The sequence below is a fragment of the Monodelphis domestica genome, chromosome 1, assembly GCF_027887165.1.
Source record: "Monodelphis domestica isolate mMonDom1 chromosome 1, mMonDom1.pri, whole genome shotgun sequence".
Taxonomy (NCBI): Eukaryota; Metazoa; Chordata; class Mammalia; order Didelphimorphia; family Didelphidae; genus Monodelphis; species Monodelphis domestica.
In genome coordinates this window covers 523584820-523596850 of record NC_077227.1, presented here as the reverse complement: position 1 = coordinate 523596850, position 12031 = coordinate 523584820, and the positions used below count along the sequence as shown (strand labels likewise).

At 38.1% G+C, this 12031-nt stretch overlaps 1 protein-coding gene across 4 annotated transcripts in view; it reads right to left on the bottom strand.

Moving 5' to 3' along the window:
• Positions 1 to 12031, bottom strand: part of SPAST (spastin) — a 101919-nt gene that overhangs the window by 85180 nt on the left and 4708 nt on the right. For 2 of the 4 annotated variants that reach the window (XM_001371467.4, XM_001371493.4), the window contains exon 2: positions 302 to 388. In XM_001371467.4, the coding sequence (XP_001371504.1) occupies positions 302 to 388 (87 nt within the window). The remainder of the gene's footprint in view (positions 1 to 301; positions 389 to 12031) is intronic. The other 2 variants (XM_007476044.3, XM_007476043.3) reach the window with 1 other exon arrangement.

Here is a 12031-nt window from a genome sequence, read left to right as displayed (position 1 = left end):
CTGCATATACCTTTCTCACTCAGTTTCAGTGAGTCATAATATTGTGTGAATAAAGAACATATTCAAATTCTTAGAACCTCTGAAATCTATTCCAAAGTTGAACAAAAATTATTTAAAGATTTTATATAAAATACTCCCTGTTTTGTAATATATAATTGAGTTCATGGCAGATGAGCACCTATTTAATTTGTGGTTTCTACTCTGTTTTAACAAGGGAAAAGTGAATTGCAGTATTAGGAAAAATACCTAATAATAAGTATATTGTTAGAAAGATGTGCACCAAGCCAAAACAATAATCTACCTTGTCCTGTGACTGCAACAGCTATTCCTTTCTCCAACTCTTCAATTCCTTTCTTATACCATTCCACAGCTTGATCCTTTTGCCCTGCTTTAAAATGGAAATATTCAATATTTACCGAGCACCAACAGTATACTAAAGAGTATATAAAACCAGAGAAATAAATTTAATACAAAATGATTCAAAATAATGCAATCCTTATAAATACAAATTTGTTACAAATAAACTGCACATACATCTTCAAAAACAGTGAAGAAGACACGCTTTCTGAACTGACACAATTAATGGAGGCCTAACCTCCAAGTCTTTGCTTTCATTTTGTCAAAGATTATAAAAACTTCCATGAGATAATGCAAGATTAAATACAACGCTTTAATTGAAGTACCATAGTGTTGAAAGCATACTGATCAAAATACATGTATAACCTAGTGGAATTGCTTGGGAGAGAACATGAATCATGTAACCATGGAAAACACTTTTTAAAAAATAAAATAATTCTCCAATTGATAAATGGGCAAGGGAAATGGATAGGCAGTTCTCAGATAAAGAAATCAAAACTATTAACAAGCACATGAAGAAGTGTTCTACATCTCTTATAATCAGAGAGATGCAAATCAAAACAACTCTGAGGTATCACCTCACACCTAGCAGATTGGCTAACATAACAGCAAAGGAAAGTAATGAATGCTGGAGGGGATGTGGCAAAATAGGGACATTAATTCATTGCTGGTGGAGCTGTGAACTGATCCAACCATTCTGGAGGGCAATTTGGAACTATGCCCAAAGGGTGCTAAAAGAATATCTACCCTTTGACCCAGCCATAGCACTGCTGGGTCTGTACCCCAAAGAGATAATGGACACAAAGACTTGTACAAAAATATTCATAGCTGCGCTCTTTGTGGTGGCCCAAAACTGGAAAACAAGGGGATGCCCATCAATTGGGGAATGGCTGAACAAACTGTGGTATATGTTGGTGATGGAATACTATTGTGCTAAAAGGAATAATAAAGTGGAGAAGTTCCATGGAGACTGGAACAACCTCCAGGAAGTGATGCAGAGTGAGAGGAGCAGAACCAGGAGAACATTGTACACAGAGACTAATACACTGTGGTATAATCGAACGTAATGGACTTCTCCATTAGTGGCGGTATAATATCCCTGAACAACTTGCAGGGATCCAGGAGAAAAAAACACCATTCATAAGCAAAGGATAAACTATGGGAGTGGAAACACCGAGAAAAAGCAACTGCCTGAATACAGAGGTTGAGGGGACATGACAGAGGATAGACTCTAAATGAACACTCTAATGCAAATACTATCAACAAAGCAATGGGTTCAAATCAAGAAAACATCTAATGCCCAGTGGACTTACGCGTCGGCTATGGGGAGTGGGGGTGGGGGGGGGAGGAAAAGAAAATGATCTATGTCTTTAACGAATAATGCTTGGAAATGATCAAATAAAATATATTAAAAAAATAAAAATAAAATAAAATAAAAAAATTGTAAGAAAAAGGAATACTGATCAAGTCAGAAGTCCTGGGTTTAGGTTTTGGCTTTATCATCTAGAAATCTTGAGGCTATGGGGGCCAGTCATGACTTCTCTGAATCCAAATTTCTCCATCTATTAGCAGACATTTCTTCCATTTTTTTCCTGACAGAGTTATCTTAAGGAAATGGATGGATTTGGAATTGAAAAAGATGAAAGATACTATTGCTATAATTATACTGCTATTATTTCTTAAATAACATTATTTAAGAAATAATAATAATATTCTTAATCTCCTTGACAGAGGATTAAGGAAAAAGAAGTTTTCTAGGTAGAAAAGCAGTCTAGGGAATAGGACTGCCACAGGAGTAGGAAAAACAGTAACAATAATAACAAAGTAACATTAGTCAACTATTAGCTTTACACCAGGAAGGGGTTGGGTGGGGAGTGAGTTAATCACTGCTACTATCAATTCATACTTAGATTAAAGAGGAGCATGGAAGAGGAATTTATCAAATAGTGTGGAATTGCACTTGAAGCTAAAGATGAAAAACTTTACTGGTATTCCATAGATTACTGCAAATAATATAAAATTTGAAAACTATCACAATATAGCAAAAGCACATCAATTTAGAATCAATGATACTTCAACCTGCCCTAAAAGTCTAAAAGGACTGAATTCTTAGACTCTCTAGTGTAAGGATGATATTAAAAAATAAGCATTGTTTTATTAGTTTAGAGATAAGAAGTAGAGTGGCTGGCTTGAGAAAAGAACTAGAGTTTGAAGCAAAGCTGAGTGTGCTAATTTCAACTGCAAACAGTTATAATGGGTTTTTCTATGTCAATTACTCTCTGGCAGTTGGCAGAGACACACTCAGAGACTCTCTCTCAGGGCTGGAGGAGGTAACATTTTTGCCTCTCTCTGTATAAGGGAAAGATCTGAAGGAGTTCAGTGTTTTCCTTTCCCAACTTGGGAAACACTATTATCTGTTGTGGTTTTTATAGATTGTTTAACTCTGAGAAGACCAAAGAAAACCTGGTCTTTGGTTTGGACTCTGAGTCTCTTAAAATTCAGAGTCCTAACTTGATTCTTGTTGAGACTCAATCAGCTAGCCTTTGCTATTTTATAATTTGAAGGCAAAGTTAAGATTTATAAGGATAATTAGCAGTAGTTTCATTTAGATATTGTAAATTTGGGTTAGTCAGATTAAGGAGGAGTAGTGTAGCCTGTGAAACACAGGAGAAGCAGTTCCTTGTGGAACCTGGGAGTTTATTTGGGTGGATTTAGAATCCCTTTATTTATCTTTATATATTTCAATAAACATTTTATGTTTATAATAAGAGTCTCTTTATTGTCCTTACACCTGGCCCTGAAGGGAAGTTCACATTTGAGCTTCACTTCATCACTGAGGATACTTTTGATTACCTTTATCAAAAGTATCCAGTTTGAACCTGATTGGCAAGTTATAAAATAAAATATTTAGATGGAAAAACTGTTCCAATATAAGTTCAAAACTTTTCAAAACTAAATATTTTATTTTATAACTCACCAATTTTATTTTTACAGTAGTAGAGAATCTCAAAGTTGGAAGGAATCTCAGAGGCATTCCAATATAACTCATGTGAAATAAAGTCCTAGACCAATGATGACAAATCTTTTAGAGACCATGTGCCTTGCCCCCCCCCCCCCATCCTTTTACCCCACACAGGAGAGGGAGAATTGGGCTGCTGGGCAGAGGGGTGTTTTTTGAAGTGAGGAATTTCCTCTGTCTGGGTGGAAAGGGGGAAGGGACTATGCATTCTCATTGGGCTGCTGGGCAGAGGAGCAGGTGCTATGAAAAAATATTGTCAGGCATGGTGGGGAGGGGGAAGGGAGAAGCTCTGTCTGAGTTCCTCTGCCTTTCTAGTAATGAAGTCAAGTGGGAAGGGGGGGACAGGGGATGGAGACAAGGACAGCTTGTGTGCCCATGAAGAAGGTTCTCTGCACGCCCTACTTTGCACCCATGCCATAGGTTCGCCATCACGGTCATAGACAAATAGTCACTATACTTTGCTTAAAGACCTTTGGCCAAGGAAATCCACTAAAAGTTAGAGGATTTTACTTTGATATAAATTACAAAAGTAACAAAATTAAATGAATTAACATTTAAAAGGCACAAGAAAAAAATCAACAGTCCTTACCAAGCTTACTTACTACATGTAGGTCAAGGAAGAACTAGCACAAGGGGATAAAGTTACATTTTTTTCTCCTTAGGAGCAACTCAATTAATCAACATTTATTAAATAACCACCATGAACTGAAGATCCTTAAAATAAGGGAGACATATTATACAAATAGTAATAATATATATTTTATTTCAGAAGAACGCTGGAATAATCAATAGAGGGCCAGTAATGGAGTCACAAAGTGGTGTTTTCAAGTCGTGCCTTTGAGATATATTGTTTGGTAAGCACGGACAAGACAAAGTTGTCTAGACTGTTCTTTAAAGACTTGAAGATTCAGATGATTTACCAGATTAAAAAAGTTCTTTGCAATGGAGATTCCCCACACCAATTCACAGGTTTAGACAAAAACAAACTATTTAAAAGACACTTAACAAATACTAGTCTTATGCTTCTAAAGTTTCAGGGACTGTGATGGATTTTTTTTATTCTCAAAGAATCTAATATAGTATTATATGCAAAATTCATGGTCAGTAAATTCCTGTTTTAAAAAAAAAATCACACTGCATTCAATGGATAGTTTATCTTGGATTATCCTACTCCATTTCAAAGAGTTTGTTGTAGTTCAGTTGTTTTTCAGTGATATCTGACTCTTCATGACCACATTTGGGGTTTCCTTGGCAGAAACACAAGTGATTTGCTATTTCTTTCTCCAGCTTATTTTACAGATGAAGAAACGGAGGCAAATAGAACCAAGTGATTTGCCCAGAGCCACACAGCTAATAACACAGCTAATAAGCTCAGGTCTGAGGCTGTATTTTAACTCAGGAAGATGAGCCTTTCTGATTTCAGGCCCAGCATTCTATCCACTGTGCCACCCCCAGCTGCCCTAAATAGTTTGGATTCCTACAAAGTAAATCCTTTGTGAAAATTGTATACACACACATATATGAGCTATGTGTGCATATATGTACACAGATATACATATATTATACATCTCAAAGTTGAGTATCTGAAAAACTACAAAATGAATACTACATTTCACTGTTTAAACTATCAAGTCTACATCTTATAACATCAGGAAAACAAAATTCTAGCATGGCCTTCAAATCTCACAGTAGTGACAAGTTGTTAATTACAAACACTAGAGTGTGAGCCAATTAAATTAATCTGATGAAACTCGTCATCCCAAATAGAATATATGCTAGAAAATTAAAGTTTTCCCAGGTTCTGCCTTTTGAAGAGAGCCTCTAAAGCCACACAAATGTCAGAGTTGGTATACCCCATGCAAAATTCTGAGTTCCAATTAAATGATATCTAAGAGTCTTTCATTCTCTAAATTATATAATCCTTGATCCTTCCCTGCTCCAACTTCTATTGGCACTCCAATATTTCCTAATCTTAATCATAGTCAAAGTTGTATTTTAGTTATCATGATGCCCCAATGTTGTACTGTGCCTGTAAAATCACAGAGACCCAAAGGAAGGGCACCCATGTATAAGACAGATCAGTAATAAGTACATAAAAATCTGAACAAGAATCCCATAAAAGGTGTGGTCATAACAGTTGTGAGATATTACTGACAAATTATAATTATGCACATGTCTAATCTCCTCACCTGTCCAAAAGACTGTAAACTCCTTCAAGTTTGGCCTATAAAGTTAATGAGATTATAAAAAGGGAACTGTGATCAACCGACTTGAGTTCTAGTTCTAGAGAGGGGGAGAGAGAGAGAGAGAGAGAGAGAGAGAGAGAGAGAGAGAGAGAGAGAGAGAGAGAGAGAGAGAGAGAGAGAGAGAGAGAGAGAGAGAAAACTCCTATGTCCATCTCCAAGGAACCAATCATAGCTCCTTAATCTGCCTGGCACAACCCAGGGGGGCAGTGCCTGTGGATTGGCTTCCCTGACTCCTTGGTTTCAACTTCTTTCTCTGAGGGTTTCTCTATACTTGCACATCTCAATGGTAAAGGATCTTCAGGTCACTGATGACGTCAAACAAAGCGACATAATGAGGAAGGAAATTTCCTTCCCACATAAGTGAACTTTATCTTCACAAAGCAAGCCTCCACAATCTTTCCTAGCCATCTATGTATCAAGCTGACTCAGTTATAATCACTAATCTCACCCTTTTCCTTTCCAAAGAACCTTAGACTCTACCCTAAAACCAACCTGAGCTCCTACCGAGTAAATTTCAACTTCATTCCACCCATTTTCTTCTCTCCCTGCTCCTTCCCAATCTCCACCCTTTCCCCCATTCTCTTTTATGTCAATTAATCAATATCCATTAAGCACTTGTTACATGAGGTATCTAGGTAGCACAGTGGACAGAGCACCAGGACTGGACTTGAAGTTCCTGGGTTCAAATTTGGCCTCATACACTTCCTAGCTGGGTGACCCTAAACAAGTCACTTAACCCCAACTGCCCAGCTCTTACCACTCTTTTGCCTTAGAAGTGATGCTTAGTATCAATTCTAAGATAGAAAGTAAAGGTTTTAAAAAGAAAAGAAAAAAAGGCTTTTGGTAGAAGGTAGGATTTTAGTTGGGCCTTAAGAGGAATCCAGGGAAGATCAGTGGTTGGAGCAGAGAAGGAAGAGAGTTCCAGACTGGGTAATAGCCAGAGAAAATGCTAATGGTCAAGAGATGGAATATGTTGTTCCTGGACCAAATTAGGAGGTCAGTGCCACTAGATTGAAGAGTATGTGTTGGGGAATAAGATGGAAGGGGCTAGGTTATGAAGAGATTTAAATGACAGAGCATTGTGAATTTGATACTGTGACAAATAGGAAGCCAGTGGAGTTTACTGAGCAGGAGAGTGACATTGTCTAACCTACATTTTAGGAAATTCATTTCAGTGGCTGAATGGAGAATGGGTTGGAGTGGGGAAAGACTTGAGGCAAGCAGACCCAACAATAGATTACTGCAATAATCCAGGCATGAGATGCACTACAGTGGTGGCAATGTCAAGAGAAGAGGAGGGATGTTATACAGGTCAAAGTCAACAGGCCTTGGCAACAGACTAGATATGGAAAGAGGGTGGGTGAGAGATAGTAAGGAGTCAATGATAAATCATTGAGATTCATTGAAATGAACCTCAGAAACTAGGAATATGGTATTGCCTTCTATGGTAACAGGGAAAGTGGGAGAGGTTTTAGGGAGGAAAAATAATGAGTTATTTTGGACATGTTTGATTATGATGTCTACAGTATATCCATTCTGAGATGTCTGAAAGGAAGTTGGAGATGTGAGATAGGTCAGCAGAGAAGTTAAGGAAAAATAGGTAGAGCTGAGATTCATCAACATAGAGATGATAGTTAAATCCATGGGAGCTGATGAGATCACTAATTAAAGTACTATAAAGGAAGAAGAGAAGAGGACCTAGGGTTCTAGAGGAGACCTACAGTTAGAGAGTATAATGTAGATGAGGATCTATCAAAGGAGACTAAGAAAGATCAGTCAGACAGGTAGGAGAATCAGAAGAAAGGGATATCCCAAAAATCTAGAAAAGAAAATATCAAGGAAGAGAGAATGGTATTCCACCTCCATGCCCCCCCCCAAAAAAAAAGCTAAAGAGAAGGGAGTATCAAGGAATAGTAAATAATTGACAATTTCAAAGGATGTAGAGAGGTCAAAGAGAATGAGGATAGAGAAAAGGCCATCATATTAGAAAACTTAACTTTGAAGAGAGCAATTTTGGTCAAATAAAGTCAGAAACCAGATTGTAAAGGGTTAAGAAGAGAAGTGAGAAGAAAGAAAGTATAGGCACCTTTGGGTACAAAGGATATAAGACAAAAGATGATAATAGGGATGGAGAGATCAAGTGGGGGCTTTTTTCAAGATGGGGGAGACTTGGGCATGTTTGGAGGCAGGGAGAGATTGAAAAATAAATGACAAAGTAGAGATGACAGAGGAAGCAATCTATTGTAGGAAATAGGATAAAATGGAATTTTTTGATAGGTAGAAGGAGTTTTATTTAGCTTTGGTAAGGAGGAAGACCATTTCATCATATGAGACATGGGTAAAGGAGAAGACAGTGGCAGAAGGCATTTGAATAATAGGAAAGAAGAGCGAGTTCATGGCAAATGACCTCAATTTTGTCTGTAAAATATAAGACACAGATCTCAGCTGAGAGAGTAAGGCATGGGAACCAGATGAAAAGGTTTGGAAGAGTCACTGTGAAGAGTGAGATAATAAGTTGTTAAAACAGGTATGGTAGAATTGTCTAGCAGAAGTGAGGGCCCAGTTGAGGATATATAACATAAATCTAAACTGGACCCAGGCAAAACAATTAAATTATTTTTTACACCCCCATTCAGCAGCGTATGTATAGAAATGAAGGCTATCCAAGGCTAAAACTTGTCTGGGTGTAACTGATTTATAATAAAGCAGAGCTAGGGATTCAAAAGAGGAGGACAGTGCAGAGCTGAACTGGGTCATCTATGTGTCAAGATAGGGAAAAAGAGGAGAAAATGGCTACTGCAGGGGAAATAGACTAGCAGAGAACTGAGGGGTAAAGGGATTGGTGGGTCATCATGGGATCTATGAAGAGTAGGATTTTGCAAAGGAAAGCAGAGTTGAGTAAAAAAGTCATTATGATTGGATAAGGGAATCTGGGAATTACTGAACACAAACAGGGTACATTTGTGAAAGATGGTAACATCAAGGATATGATCATTTTTGTGTGCTGCTGATTTGGGGTGGAAAAGTAGCTCATGGGAAGTGACCACTTTGGAGAACAGAATGGTTAGAGTTTGAGGCAAAATTAATATATATGTTGAAGTCTCCTAGTATGAAGGTAAGATTTGGGAAGGAGAAAAAAAAGTGAGGGATAGGCCAAACTTAATGAGAAAGGAAGGAAAGTAACAAGGGAGGAGAGTGTCTATGAATAACAACTACCAGGATTTTGATTAGGTGGTAGATACAATGAATCTCAAAGCAAAAGAGGCTATTAGAATAATGGAAGTAAAGAGAGAAATGGAAATTAGTAATGAGAAGCAAGGAATATTCTAACTCCCTTATCTCAGCTAGTGAGCCAAAGGGAATGAGAGAAAGTACAATAAATACTAGAAAGATTAGCCTAAGAGGCTGTCTACCTAGAAGACAGAAGGTGTGGAAAAAGAAAAGATTTAGGATGAAGGGAAATTTGTTGTCTATGGAGTAAGCATTCCAGAGGGCAGTATTTAGTTGAAACTATAAAGTGGGAGGGTTATGGGGGGATGGTAATGAGAAATTGGGTGGTAGAGGATATGGAAGAGGATTTGGATGATGATTTACAGGGATTCTGAATCAATGAGATGAGAAGGGTATTATTACCAAGTATGAGAATGTTCATCAAATGTTCATCACTGAATCAAGCCATTCTCCAATTTATAAATGGGCAAGGGACATGAATAGGCAGTTTTCAGTTAAAGAAATCAAAACTATTAATAAGCACATGAAAAAGTGTTCTACATCTCTTATAATCAGAGAAATGCAAATCAAAACAACTCTAAGGTATCACCTCACACCTAGCAGATTGGCTAACATGACAGCAATGGAAAGTAATGAATGCTGGAGGGGATGTGGCAAAGTAGGGACATTAATGCAATGCTGGTGGAATTGTGAATTGATCCAAGCATTCTGGAGGGCAATTTGGAACTATGCCCAAAGGGCACTAAAATACTCTCTGCCCTTTGATCCAGCCATAGCACTGCTGGGTTTGTACCCCAGAGAGATAATAAGGAAAAAATACACATACAAGAATATTCATAGCTGCACTCTTTGTGGTGGCAAAAAAAAACTGGAAAATGAGGAGATGCCCTCCAATTGGGGAACGGCTGAACAAATTGTGGTATATATTGGTGATGGAATACTATTGTGCTCAAAGGAATGATAAACTGGAGGAATTCCATGGGAACTGGAATGACCTCCAGGAATTGATGCAGAGTGAGAGGAGCAGAATCAGGAGAACATTGTACATAAAGACTGATACACTGTGGTACAATTGAATGTAATGGACTTCTCCATTAGTGGCAATGCAGTGATCCTGAACATCTTGGAGGGATCTATGAGAAAGAACACTATCCACATTCAGAGGAAAAACTATGGGAGTAGAAACACAGAAGAAAAACAACTGCATGATTATATGGGTTGAGGGAATATGATTGGGGATGTAGACTCTAAATGAACATCCTAGTGCAAACATCAACAACATGGAAATAGGTTTTGATCAAGGACAAATGCAATACCCAGTGGAATTGTACATCAGCTACGGGAAGGGTGGGGGGAGGGAAGGGAGGGAAAGAATATGATTCTTGTAACCAAGGAATAATGTTCTAAATTGACTAAATAAATAAATTAATTTTTTAAATTCCTGGTGTAGGAATAAAAAAAAATGTTCATCACTAAGTAGAGGCAACACTCTTCTCAAAGGAGGTTGGCAATCAAGCTATAGGAAGTGCAGAATAAGAAAGGAAGAACATAACACAGTTGATGCTCATATGGGAAGCCCTGGGTCACTAGTGCTCTTCCCTCCAAAGAGTAAAGATTAGTCAGGAAAAGGGTACATCAGGAGATAAAAATGGAACCTACAAATCAGGAGAAAAAGTCTTATTCTCCAACTTTTCTTTTCCTCTTCCCTCAAAGGACAGGAGATGGAAGACTTAAAGTCAAAAGGTAATCAATGCTTCTCATGGCACCAGAGGTTCTCCATATGCCATTTGAGGGACTCAGATGGCAGCAGGAGGTGGAAGTTGCCTTGTGCTGGCACAGAAAGAAGTCATTGCTTTGGGGCAAGAAGTCCTGTGGGACAGACAAAAAATACCTGTCCTGGACCCTTGCCTGCACCCAAGAGATGAAAGACATAAGACAAACAGTCATGGGAATGCTACTACAAGTTGCTCTTAGAATGTCCACTTTAAGATAAGGGTTGGGGTCAGCCATCCATTCCTCTCCTATCTCAATTTCTGACTCTGACTATTTTTCCACTTTGACCCAATGTGAGTACTATCCTCCCATTCCCCTCCTATGCCTTCAGTTCTTTTTTATGTGCTCTCTTCCCCAATTGGAACTGTAAGCTCCTTGGGGATAGGCATAGTCTTTTTTGCTTATACTGCTAATGCTATTAATAATAATGCTAATCCTGCTATAACCTGTGTTTCCAAACTGTGGATTTGTTTCAATGTGATTGATATATTGTAAAGAAAAGATTACAGCACATGATGGCTTTTGCAAGAAAAAGCAAGAAATGGAATGTTGAATGAACTGCCAATCAACCAGAGGAAGAGAAGATTCTAAAGAGAATCTGGCCAGGAGGCAGTTAAGAAACCAGCAGCTGGAACTGAGGTACTTCTTCCCTGGAGACTGTGGGGAAGAGGCTGGCAGACAAACTTGCTCTGGATTCCTGATTACCTACTGACTGAGTACTAAGAAGATTGGGAGCTTAGCTCTGAAGAACCTTGTTAGCTTTTTTATCCATATCTCCCCATAGAAAATTAACCCTGTTTCCTGAACTTAACACCTTGGGAGAATCCTTCAATCAACAGGAAACCCTTAGAGATTAGGGAAACCTTATTCCCCTCTCACCTCCTCCATTTCCCTTATTTCTTTTACTTTAAGCATAAAACCCTTTTTAGTAAAGACCTAGATTGTGAGACCAGTCCTTGAAACCCTCTTAAATCTTACCATTCGAAGGAAAGCCATTTGAAGTCAGCTGAGAGAGGCAGGAAATGACTGGGGGGGGGGGGGGGGAGGGGGGAAAGGAGTGCAAAACCCAGCCTTTGCCCTAGTCGGCTTCCTGTGTCCCTTGTAATAGTGTCTATTACAATATTGGAGAATATTTTGAGCATGACAATAATTTCAAGTTTGCTTCTTCCACTAAAAATAGCAAAAATGTAGAAAATTCTACCACTTAACAATTTTAAAAAATGCAGTCCTTCTAAGGCCCATTTCCACAAACAAACTTTAGGTCTTTGTCAAGGTAAAGTGCTATAATTGTATGTGTGTGTGTGTGTGTTCTTGGGCAGCAGAGTTATAACTTAAGATTATATAAAAATGTGCTATTTTAAAAGTTGTATTTCTATCTTTTTTTAATGTATCACATCTTTCTTTT